Source organism: Camelus ferus, chromosome 12, assembly GCF_009834535.1.
Source record: "Camelus ferus isolate YT-003-E chromosome 12, BCGSAC_Cfer_1.0, whole genome shotgun sequence".
NCBI lineage: Eukaryota > Metazoa > Chordata > Mammalia > Artiodactyla > Camelidae > Camelus > Camelus ferus.
Window position 1 is genome coordinate 27,185,690 of NC_045707.1, and position 13,171 is coordinate 27,198,860.

At 37.8% G+C, this 13,171-nt stretch overlaps 1 protein-coding gene across 6 annotated transcripts in view; it reads right to left on the reverse strand.

Annotated features, from left to right (window-relative positions):
* Nucleotides 1-13,171, reverse strand: part of TMEM117 (transmembrane protein 117) — a 441,432-nt gene that overhangs the window by 76,309 nt on the left and 351,952 nt on the right. For all 6 annotated transcript variants that reach the window (XM_032493269.1, XM_006190295.2, XM_032493270.1 and 3 more), the window contains one exon: nucleotides 2,599-2,758. In XM_032493269.1, coding sequence (XP_032349160.1) covers nucleotides 2,599-2,758 — 160 coding nt within the window. The remainder of the gene's footprint in view (nucleotides 1-2,598; nucleotides 2,759-13,171) is intronic.

Consider the following 13,171-nt stretch of genomic DNA (forward strand, 5'->3'; position numbering starts at 1 on the left):
GGTAGAGCTAGAACTGGGGAAGACGTGGGAGAAAACACAGCCCAGGCCAGACCACGGAGGGCACTGAGATCGCTCCTCCAGTGTGGGCTTTGTTCTTGGACAATGAGGAGTTACCGACAAGACTTTTGGTGGAGACGTGACATATGCAAGATGGCACTTCAGAATGGGAAAGTTATGAGGGTGAGCTGTGTAAGGTATATGGGACAAGGGGACATCTGGAGGCTGAAGGTTCCACAGGAGATTATTTCACAGTAGTAGAGAGGAGAGTCAGGACTGGAATGGCGGCAGAGGAACGAGAAGGAAGGATTAGGTTGCAAGACATACCGTAAGAGATGAGTCAACAGACTTGGCTGGCTGACTCGGTGTTGGAGAGAGACAAGGAGTTAACAGGTCTACTTTGGGGGCCTCGTTTTTGGCTCCTTCTTGTATTAATTTGGCTTTTGTGGCCCAATCTCTCCCCACTTTTCTTTGAGATGGCCTCACCCCCAGTCAGTTCATGGATGGGTGCAGGACAGCCCAGTCCCTATTGTCCCTTCCCTGGAATCCAGAATTAGACCTGAGAGCTAGACTCTTTCTGAGATGTTGGCTGTGGCCATTTTCTTCCATGTGAACTGGAAAGCTGAAAAAGTTGCTTTACAGTAAAAGAGAGAAAAAAAGGCAGAAGTTAAAAAAAAAAAAAAAAAAAGAGAGAGCGATGAGAGATGGAGAATAAAAGTGGGTCTGGGTTCCCTGTGACACTTTAGTCTCTGCTTTCATGTGTCCCTAAAATGCAACTGCATCCCTCATCTTTAATACTGCAGGACATCCTTATAACGCAGTAATACATTTCCCCTTTGATTAAGCTGGTGCGGCAGGGTTATTGTTACTTGTAGCCAAAGTGGTCCAAACTGATATATTCCTCAGCGGGAACTCTCCATTTTCAGTCAATTGGTGCCCTGGCTACTCTCTGAACACCTCAGCACTTTACTGACTCCACATTTCATGCCATTTCCTTCGTCTAGGCTGCCTTTCCCTTCCAAATCTTGCTGAGTCTGCCTGTATAAATCCTGACTGTCCTTCCCTCCATCTCTCTTTATGAAGTACATTTTCAGTGAGTCCATAATGGTAACATGACATTTTTCCCACTTCAAGTCCCTGATTTTAGTGAACCTATTGGAAGAACAATTAAAACTATATAAAGAGGGGAGAAGATGGTGGATGGCAGTTGGAAATTTACGCTCTCATATTCAAGTTTAAACAAATTAAAAGACAGTCGTCTACTTGGCTACCAATACCTCTGACTCTAAGATGGGTTCAAAGAGGAACCATTAGGTGACTTGGCCAAAGAAGGTATTTTAAGTAAGATGGTGTTTTAGTTAGGAGTGTTAGATGAAAGAAGATAAAAATAGCCCTTAAACAAGTAATGCATGACACGTTATTGCATAAGGGCCATGACTTCAATTTTATAAATATCCAGAGGAGGTCCCAAGGCAAGAGCGGTAAGGAGCCTTGCCAATGCTCCCTTCCTCAAAGTCCAGGGCTTCCTTCCCTAGGCTAAACCATCCCATGGGAAATAAAAAAAGGAAATACATCAACTTTCAGATGAGACAAAGAATTCTGTTTTACTTAACTTTTTAAGTAATATATTCCAGGAACCATCTTGAGCCTGAAGCCTGGGCTAACCCCCACTCCCCAAAATAAAACAGATCGTTATTTTCTTTTAGAACATTCAAGACTATCTCTTATAAAGGCCTCTCTTTGCCTCTAGAAATGAGAAAACCAATCTGCTATCCTGTGAAATCTCACACAAATTCAGAACACAATGGAGTTTACTTTCCCTTCAGCAACGAAGCCTTTGTTCTGGTAACTTACAATGCCTCTGGAGGGAGAAGCCCAATACTGCATTAGGAAAGCAATAAGAAAATGTCTAGCAAATGGATGGACATTTAATGAACAAGACAAAATGTCAAGTAATAGTGATGTCTCTTTCCGCTCCATTCAAAGAAACACCCCTAAGACCCCGAAGCATTCACACCAGAAGATTACACGAGTAGCCCTGGTTAGCACGACGCTATTGTATAAACAGTCTGCTGCTAAGCAGGGCAGAAATATTGTTTACAAGAAAATGGAATGATCTCTGGTGAATTCGAAAAGAAAACGATCATTTCCATAACCAGAAAAAGCATTTTTATATTATTCCATTTCAACTGCTCTAAAACCCTGAGTTGCTTTGGCAATTGCTTATCCCTGCCTTGTTGGCTTTATAGCATCCTCATCTCTGCAGCTTTCTATTTACTAAATGACAGGGGGTTTTTGTTTTGTTTTGTTTTGCTTGTTCCCTGAAGCCTTGGCAAAAAAACCCACAACCATTCTGTATGGTTTCCAGGGGCCACCTTGCAATGTTCATACAATGAATTTTTGGTGCTTCTCTCAGAAAAGCCCAATTGGCTTATCCTTCCAGCAAAACTGCTGAAAATATGATCAGAGAAGGCCCCCTTAATAGCAGCTGTAAACTATGCATCGTTCTAGCTTGATGGAGCCTTTCACTGTATAGTGTTTGTTAGACTGAGAACAGAGCATGGAATTGCTTCCGTGAGAGGAGAAAAATTTGACACTTACCTGCATCACGATAAGGAGGTCAAAGACCAAGATGAAAGAAGCCAGGAAGGCTCTAGAAACTTCATCACTGGGCAAGAATCCCCGATTCAGCTTGTCCCAGCTGATCCAGTCAGTTGTAATGACAAGTACAACCACAGAAGTCAGAGTGAACAGAACCGTCCTGTAAGAAACAAGACACTCCGTGAAGAACATGAGAGGTAATAATATAAACAGAATCCATGTGAACCACTGTATTAAATGTCTACCCCTTGCCAAGTACCTATCCTAAGGCATATTCACCAAAAGGAAGATGAAAAAAGGAGCAAATTAAATGCTTTCTTTTCAAAGCAATTAGAAAAGGGTATGATAGCATCTCTTCCAAGATTTTCCCTAAAGAACAATAAGGTAATGATTTTGGAACATATAATTAACAACAAAATATAACAAATTAACCTCGGTTAGTGCAGTGTGTCCCAAAGAGAGCAGCAATTATAACACTCATTACAGGCACATTGTTTTAACGAGAGTAGTGAACATACATATATAAAAGCAAAAGGCAGATGATGAATGGGCAAGGAAGTCTTTAGATTCCATTACTAGCCTACAAAAGAGAGGGACAGTTAGACTGTTCCCTTCGTCATCCTTACAGCCTGACGAGCTCTGCAGAGGAGCCATCTCTACATGCCAACTGTGTAGCCCTGTCTCCTCATAGGACTCAAATCATAGATGGCTTGTGGTCTAGCGACCTGTCTAGGTCACACCATGTTTGATCCCCCATTCCTCGTTACAAGATACTAGGGCCCTGAGATTTTTCTCATACATTTTTGTGGCCCCCGTAAAATTTTACATAATTATATGCAGATGGAGTTCAAAGAATGTTTGTTGAAATTTGTAACATTGATCAAGTAAGCTTTTTTATAAAAATAAAAAAAAAACATAAATTAGTCTTTAATATTGGTATTCAAAGTAAATTTGAAATGCGGGCAGTGAAACTGCCAGAAAATTGTCCATAATGTAGTGAAGCTTGTTTTCAGAGTTACAGTCATATCTACATATTATTTTGAATTGTAAAAGGGAAAATTAAAAAGAACAAATGTTTTGAAAATAATTTTAGTGTAAAGGAATAAATAAAAGAAGAGAAAAGAAAACTGGAAGAAAAAATACGGAGGTGGAATAATGCCTTAAAAGAACACACACCCGTTTTGGCAACAAACAAACTGTTTTTGCCCTTTAATGTCTTATAATAATTGATACTCAAAAAAGAATCATATGACTCATACTAGAATTCTCTTTACAACTGAATAAAATACACATTCCTAAACTAAAATTTTGGGTTTTCTTTTCACAACTTTTTATTTGGAGCAAGTTATGCTTTGATAAAATAAATATAATAAAACTTCTCTTTAGATTTTCCCCCATGAATTGAAAAGATGCATTACTTTTTAATTCTGGAAAATAAAAATTTCTTAAAAATGTACTTATTTTATTAATACTTCAGGCTCTCAAAAGAATTTGACCCATGATCTCCAAAATATAAAGTAAACACTGTCTTTGCTACTGTTTAGAATATCTTTAAGCATTTCCAGAAATTCAAATGGATTAAATAAGCATGGGAGAAATCCTAAATAATTATTAAAATAAAATAGACAGGAACTGCATATATAATACAGTCAAATGGAAGAATAACGGAATTTTCAACAGATTTTTCTCCAGGTTAAGTCTGGTTGTTTTTGTTTTTTTGAGTTTGAGAAACTTTCAGCAAATGTGAATGAAATTGTCATTTTTTTTTTTTTTTTTTGTCAACAAGAAATGTAACAACTTCCATGAAGAACAGGTAAATACTGACTATTCTTCGAAGCTCCTTTTGGTAATCAGGGTAGATCTCATCATCACGCTTGGCTTTTCAGAAGTGTGTTTCACAAGGATGCTATCAATATCGCACTTCTTCAGAATGCGCTGTTTGTACCGATTGGTAGATGGTTAGGATCCCAGTTCTCTCACACTCCCCCTTCCTGACCTCCCCAGCCTCCTTCACAAAGCCCCCTACCTGCCTGTTATCCAGCACTGCAGGGTGAAGTCTTGGTGAAACATCCTCCCTTTAACTCTATGGTCAGTATCCGTTCTATTGGTCCAAGCCTCTGGCTACCAGGTTAGTATTTGTAGTATCACCCCGGCACTGTCCCCAAGAGATACCTGAATCTTCCTTTTTGTGAGGACAGTTGATTACATAGGAATTCATACTCTAATGTTCCTTCCTTGGTCTAAATATATAAACTGATACTGTAAAATTAAAGGCTAATTCAGAGGTACATTTTTAGGTACAAAGTTTGGGATTTGGAGTGTTTGCTGAGCAATCGCAATCCTCATCTATTACAAGATTTTTAAGAGTTACTCTTATTCATGCTAGTAATCTTATTGTGAATAGGTATTAAAATTAATCACTAAAACTCTTTGGTAATTAGAATTTATCATAACACCTACTGTATAAGAGCTTCCTGAGACCAAATCTGCATTAGTTCATGTCTTAGATGTTTGCTTTATTTGACAAATTTCATCTATCCAATATATAATCATACTCTTCCTAAGAGCTTTCCATAGGTGTTTCTCTGGCTTTATTAAGTACTTCTGTTTTGACAAAGAGTATTGCCACAGATCTCAAGAAAAAGTTACTGGTAATATTTTATTACTCTGAAGGGAAATTAAAGGAGGTATTCTGCCTGATATTTAATATTTAATTCTACAAAAAGAATAAAAATGGCAACCATTAAATATGCATGCATACAGCTCAGAGAAAGAGCCCTAAAAATAAAGTCAAAAGAGAGGAAAAAAGAAAAGGAAAGAGGGGACCGAAATACATTAACTGGTCATTCCACCTCCAAAATTACATTCAGGGCCCTATCCAGAGATTGATGCAGAAGGAAATGTGTTGCCTGTGGTTTGTTTTTCTGAGCCTCTTCTTATAAAATTGATAGACTTTACCATGCTATGATAATTTGGTTAAAACATCAGTTTAAAAGAGCCATGACTCAGCCAGATTATCTAAAAATAGTCACTTTTATGCAAAACTTCTACGAAGGAAGCAGTAATAATAACAAATTACTATTACTGTCATACGCACTTGTGTCAGGGACTGGCATAAGGGCTTTACACAACTAACTCGTGTAACCGTTACTACAACCCTATTATCACCACCTCCAATTTACTAGTGCAGAAACGGAGTCACAGAAAGCTGGACCCGAGTTACAGACTTTATATAAGTTATATAAAATATAAGCCATGAGATGATTCAAACCCAGGCTGACTCCGGCAATCTGTTTCATAACCATCATGCACATCACCTCTCCTAGGAAGCAACTTGATTTTAATCTCTTGTTACCATGTCTGCAGCTAAGATTTCACTTATTTTCCATTTGTATTATAAGTATAATATTGGAAAATTATCATCCAGGAGTACTTCACGTTGAAAAGTAAAACTGACAGAGACTGGCATGAACTGACAAGGAACGGTAAAAAGGAGTATTTTTAGGGCGATGAAAATGGAAACTCATGGATGCAAGCCATCAACGCAACATCCTTGGGGTTTAGCTCAACCAATATGGTTGAAAAGATGTTTACTCTCGATCGTGTTTCTTGGGAGTTCCAGCTTCTCTTTTTAAGTAGCATCCAATTAAACAATTATCTGGATTATTTCCTTTCAAGCTGCAGCCAGCACCAGCAGGACATCCTGGCTCATCAATTCCACTGTCTCTGCATTCTGGCCACCCGTCAAACGGAAAGAACTCATACATAATTATCAGCTTGAGTGGTTAGTCTCACTTCCGTGTTTTCAAATTTCCAGTTTGTTTGTTCTTCCCCAGTTGTTGCTAATTCCTCTTAGATTAATAGGAATCAGAACGTGAGACCCAGAAGGGTTAACAGAGCTTTTCTAATTCATTGCTTTTCAATCTCTGGGCTGGGCTCCTGGGAACCAGATTTGCTAAGGAAGTGCGAATGTCTATGTGCACTACGGGTTGTCGGTAAAGTGAAACAATAAAATGCTTCCAGAGAGGTCAGGGAACTCGCTCGTGTCACACAGACTGCTCGTGACAGAACTACTGTGAGAACTGACTCTGGGGAAGGAATCGCCCTGTTGTAAACCACTTTCTCTCTTCAGCTGAAAATCTGAGGAGATGCTAAAAAATTTAGTATCATCTGGCTCTCATCTGGAAACATACTCACTTTATACTCTATTCAAATATCCATTATACATGCTGATTGAAAACAGAATAGTGCCTGTAAGAGAATCAGGATAAGCCCCCAGTTGTGGTTTAACCATAGTCTTAACCATTCTTTCACCCTAATTTCTGGATTTTAAAAAAATACTGAACTTCTATTTTAAGTAACTAAATGAGTTAATTTTGCTTTTCTTCTTCCATTCATAATCACTTTAAGATAGATTTATTGTACAATCAAATAGCCCAAAAGCAAGGATTAAATCAAGAGAGAGAAGGTTTGGCATTAAGCTTGGATTATCCACAGAGGGCTACCTCAGTGTTGATTATTGTACAGTTTCACTGTAACTAAACCAGGTAGCAGAAATGTACAGAACCTCCTAATAGATTCTACGTTGAGCCAAACAAAACTGCCAAAATTTGATCATGTTTTTTTTCTACTAAAAGTAGTAATTTCAGCTGATTCACTATAATAAATACGCTTTTATGTGCTTTAATACATTAGCCATTATTTATGTTCTAAAATGTTTATAATCTTGGATTCCCATCATGAATATCACATTCCTTTCTGATCACGCTACCTAACTATTATGATGGCTAGAGGGAGTAAAAAATCACTTTTATTTCTTTTTATAATACTTGTGTTAAAATGTTGGAACTCAATCAAAACAAGTCAGATCATGCTTCACAATTTCTCCTAGCAAAACAAAAATCTGTGAATCTTAGAGAAATGAAAGGTTTAGGGCTATCACTACAAACAAACAAAAAAAAAGAATGAATGCGTCGATTAAGATAGCCAATTTAACTTTACAATTTAGTTATGTATAGTCTCATATTTCAAAGTACTAAATACATGAGATGAAATGTGACATGGCAATAGAATTTAAAACGATTTAACATCATAATTTCTAACAATCTTGTTTAGAAGGAAACTACAACAAGCAGGTATAAACAGAAGGATGCACTTCTTCACTTTTTGTTGCAAAACTGAGAGCCAGTTCAAACACCCAGCTCCACTCTGAACACTAACTACAGGACACAGAAGTCACAGATGGCCAGGAGAGAATGCTGACACTGTCCATTCCTCTTGTTTTAATTATCGGTGTTGCCATTGCAATGCTGTGAGAAGAACAATCACCACTTGGGTCCTCAAGCCAGTTCAGCCTGAAATTCGGGAGTTTACTCAGCACCGTAGTCTAGCTGATGGAGCCAAGGTTGCTCCTTAGAAGTCTGTAAGGAAGAGATTTTAGTGTCCTTCCAGTCCTGCTCTTGGGATCAGGAAGCACCCAGGGAACACGAAGGTAATGTTTGCTAAATGACCTAGCTTCTCCATGTGGCTTTCCTTAAGTAAATGCCACTGCCAGTTCTTGGTCAATCTGGACACACTTGTTAAGATAGGATCCCTGAGAAGATGCAGTCGTTAACTTATCTTCTTTGTGGCTCCAGTGGGATCTGGAGTCTGTAAAGGAAATTATTAGACTCTAATGTTGTCTGTTAAACTGCACATTTATGTGTTATTTGTCTTTGTATCTTTCTATTACTCCATGAAGAGAAGTGCCCCGAACACAGCAGGAGCTCAGAAAGCACTGAACAGATTGAAGTGAAGAAACAACCTGGTAACTCTTGCTCCTGAAAGGCCATGAAAAAGGTGGCTGAAAGAGACACCTCTGGGTTAGGGCATTTGGCACATCATTTGGTAAATTGCAATTTATGTGGATAGTGTCCTGGTGTCCTAATCTATGTAAGCAATGCTCCTTGGAGTTCTGCAGCGTCCAACCGTTACAGCTTTATGTGGAGCCCTGAGCATTGGCAATCTTTACACAAGAGGTGGCAAACGAAATGACCACATTTTTTTTTTAGTGGCTTGAATTCCTCTACTGGCGTTTGAGTGATGTTGGTTTACTCAGAGGGACTTAGAATGAGCTTATGGATAAAAAGCATAGTTAGTCTTGGCCAGGAGAAATCATTTTAGTTTCTTTGTGTTTCATAGCATAAAGCATATGTTTTAGGAAAAAACACTCAGTAGATGGCAAAGTCCTTAGGACTGAGGCTGTGTCATTCATTACCGATTACCAACAACCAGCGCATTATTGATACTTTAAAAAATAGTATGAACAAATACATCTCTTCAATCTGGTATAGGAAATGCCTTACCCTTCACTGAGCTCAGCTACTTCTGCAATTGACAGTACTTCCTCCAGGGTTTACAGAGCAAAGAAAGAACCCTGTGCAATGATGCAAAATTAGGTTGCAGGGGCTTAACAGGCATCTTAATCCTCTGTGTCTCTTAGGAAACTCACCTGTCTAATTTTTTCTTCCTAGTGGATTACCTTATACATACTAAATATTTCACAAATTCAATATGAGATGTACTCTACTAATTGTTACCCCACCTATAAAATACTACAAGTTCAGTAATGAAAGTGGTAATAAAGATAAGGCTATACATAAATGCCCATTAACTACAGACAACGCCAGCAAGAACTATACCCATTATGGTTTATTTAATGCAAATAAAATAACACTATGATACTATAATACTCCAAACACACTTCTGATTTTTTAAAATGCAAAGTAAAAATGTTTAGTACAACATACCAAATTTGCATTTTTTCCCCTATTGCTAATTTTTTTTTTTAAATAAGGAAAACTATAGGATCTTGCAGGGATGAGCAGCTCTATTTAATTTTTAAAAAATAGGATGAATTTGTATACTGAATTAAAAATAAAGGTTCAAGTAAAATTTTGTGACTTTGTTGAAGCCAAGATGTTTATGCAAGTCAAACCAAGGCCAAACATATATTTTCAGCATTATTTCAAATATCTCTTGAAGAGGATGTATCCTCAGGAGACTGGCCTTTGGGAAGGATGCTTTCAGAACTCTCCACAAGTACCTCTGGAAGAAAGAATCTTCTCAATGACACTGGGCACGTGATAGAATGGCTAGGAAAGTAGATATCGTGAACATAAAATAGTTTTATTTTATGAAAGAAGACTATAAAATAGACCACAGGAAGAGAAAAAAATTCCCTAAAGTCATACAGAAATATCTCAAGGAAATAAAGGGAGATCAAAAAATTAGTATTAGGATTCATAAGGGACACATTTCATTCTTGAATTATAAAGAAAAGATTTTGTAAAATATCTAAAGCTCTATTATTGTAGATATATATTTATTTTCTCTTGGGAACCTGTAAAGTATCTTTGATTTGTTTATATATAGTTCAGGACAAACTAGAAAAAAAAAAATGACCTCACTCAAAAATAGGGAAACAGCATGTTGGCACTAGTGATCAGAGAACCGATTTCTAAGTTTGATTTAATTAAGAGTAGATTGTTGGTATTTTAAAGGCAGATCATCAGCTTTGTCTGGTCAACCCAGTGGAGAATTTTGAGGCCATGTAAAAGCGTCATTTCATCAAGAATTTAGAAAGCTCCTGGCTAGCAAATGCTATTTCAGGTAATGTACAAGAATGAAAAGCAGTATTGCTTTTTGAATGAGAAAGTCATATTGTAATGCATGCAAGGACACAGAGAATTCGAGAAACATTTGCTGAGCAACTCTGCCAAAAGCACAGAGCTAAACTGGAGGGACACAAAATGATCTCTGGCCTTAAGGAACTTGTCACCAGCTGAAGGATGGCAACACAATCAAAACAATCATACCCAGAGTTAAGCAAAAACCATGATGCTACAGAAGTTTCCAGTAATACCTGATTTATTTTTATTCAGGTATGAAAGGTAGCTAGGAGGTTTAGTGAAATTAGACCTAGAAAATGAATAGATTGCAATGGTGGAATGTATATTGCAGGCAAAGGACAAATCTGAAAGAAAACATAAAAATGTTAGTGGGTGGTAGGGAAGAGTGGCAGGTGTTTCCAAAGTTTCTAGACTGTGTGACTAAAAGGATTGCAAAGCCATTAACTGAAGTGCGAAACACAAAAGAAAGCAGAAATGAAAAATCCTGTTTTGGACACACTGTTAAGTTTACGGGGCTGGCAGGACATCTTACAGGAATGAACAACAGTCAGCTGGAGACAGGAATCTGGGCCAAGGAAAGATCAGGCCCTGAATTTTGATTCACTCAAATACAAGTAATTGTTAAAGGCATGAAGATGAATCAGATTTTTCAGGTAAAAAATAAAAATGAAAAAAAAAAAAGAATAGAGAAAAATCAAGGCCAGAGTCTTGAAGATCACTTCTGTTTATGGCATATCCAGAGAGAGCAGGAGGGCGACAAGGCCAAAGATATATGACATGATACGTGAAGAAATCCAAAATAAAACAACATTATAGAAGCCACCGAGAAAAATAATTTCAAGAATGAATTTGTAGCCAAAACTCCCAAATACTACATAGCAGTTTTATGGGCTAAAGATTGAAGATGGACCACTGCTGAGGATACCTCTTTCTTTAACACAAGACTCTCCTGAAAACTACAAAACTGGATGTAAACATAGTTTTGTGTATTTTCTCTGTAAACTCTGATAGGGGCCTAATTTGTGTTTTGCTCCCAGGATGGCTACTAGCAAAGAGGAAGAGAAAATTGAGGAAATTATTTGGGTAATCAATTTAAAACCATTAGGCTGCAATTAGCCAAGTAACTGACAATTTTATTAGAGTTTGCCCAAATATCTCAGGCAAAATCATTGTTTTGTAGGATGGCTTGAGTCCTGGAGGGAAGTGAAGGCCCAGATTGAGAAACAGTAGAAAGTAGACAATTACAGTAATGCATGGTGACATGGTTATAAATATACAGAGGTTAAATATAAAATAGATTTGAGAGTAAAATTAATAGAACTTAGGCTACATTTGTTCGATGCTTATGGAAATAGGAAAGTTGGGAAGAAAGCTGGTTTGGTTTGAGAACAGACTATGAGGTGGACATTCAGAACGCTCCAGAAACCTACATTTACCCTCATAGACCCCTGGGCCCTGGGAGCAGATGAAATTCTGAGATGACCCCCAGTGATCCTGTCCCTTGTATAAATAATCTCCTCCCCTGGAGTCTGGGCAGGACCTATGGATATTGTGATTTTCAGGTAGACATCATTCCTGTGACTATGTTATGTTACACGTCAAAAGGGATTTCCGCAGACTTAGTTAAGATTACTACTCAACTGGCCTTGGGATAATCAAATGGGAGGTTCTCTTGGTGGGCCTGACCTAATCACATGAGCCCTTTAAAAGCAGAGAGTTTTCTCTGGCTGATAACAGTAGAGGCAGTTGGGGAGATGTGAAAAGTGTGGGACAGAGGTTCTCTGTTATGACGGAGAGGGTCATGGGACAAGACTAGGAGAAGCCTTCTACGAGCCCTGGCAGACAGCAAGGAAATGGGGATGTCAGTCCCGGAACTACAAGGAACTGAAGTCTGCCAACAACAAAAAGGAGCTTGGAAAAGGACCCTGTGCTCCAGATGAGAATGCAGCCAGCTGACAAGCTGACTTAAGCCTGAGTAGAGAATCCAGCCTCATCTTGCCAGACTTCTGGCACTATAGACTATAAGACAATGAGTATTTTTTTTTTTAAAGACACTAAGTTTGGGATTTGTTATGTGGCAATAGAAAACTAATACGGTGCTAGAAATTTAGGATTCTTGGGATCCTAAAATTATTGCTTATTGGAAATATTTCCAAGCCAGATATAGAAAAGAAATGCTTAGCTCTTGAGATCAGAGATGATTAAGATCAATTAAAGTTGTTATCTATCCAAACTGGGAAATAAACCCAGGCTTCCATGGGACATCTATTCACAGGAAAATGCTCCCTGAATTAGAGAACCAAAATTAGCCTTAAAAGAAAATTTGGTCCAGCTACTTGTCTCCAAGTGCGTAAATAATTGTACAGGGAAGGCTCTGTCTGTATCTTTGTTTAGAATTTAACAAGAAAGAATGATGCTTTCAAGGTGCATCGAAGCATATTAAAATGCCACCCAATACCTAAATGCAATTTCTCTTAGTTAAATTTAACTACCCTTGCTCTAGAAGATGATTACTCAGGATCTACTCCGAGAGAAAAATTCTCCTTGTACTTAAAAAGAAAACCTCGTCAAAGGAAAGAGCACTGGCTTCCAGTCATGGCTCATAGTAATTATTTATGTGTACTTGGAAAAATCAGTTATCCTCTCACGCTTAATTTCTCATCTCTGAAATGGTGATGATGATGATGATGAAGCAGTATTAGGTGATAACGGTGATGTCACTTTATAACGTATTAGGTATAATTATATTAGTGCACCCATATACTCATTTAATTCTCAAAGCAATCCTACGAGGTAAATATTATTAATCATCTCATTTTGCATAAGGAAGATTAGACTTTGAGAGATTAAGTAACCTGACCAAGATCACAAAGCTATTAAATATGGAGCTTAGATTAAAATCA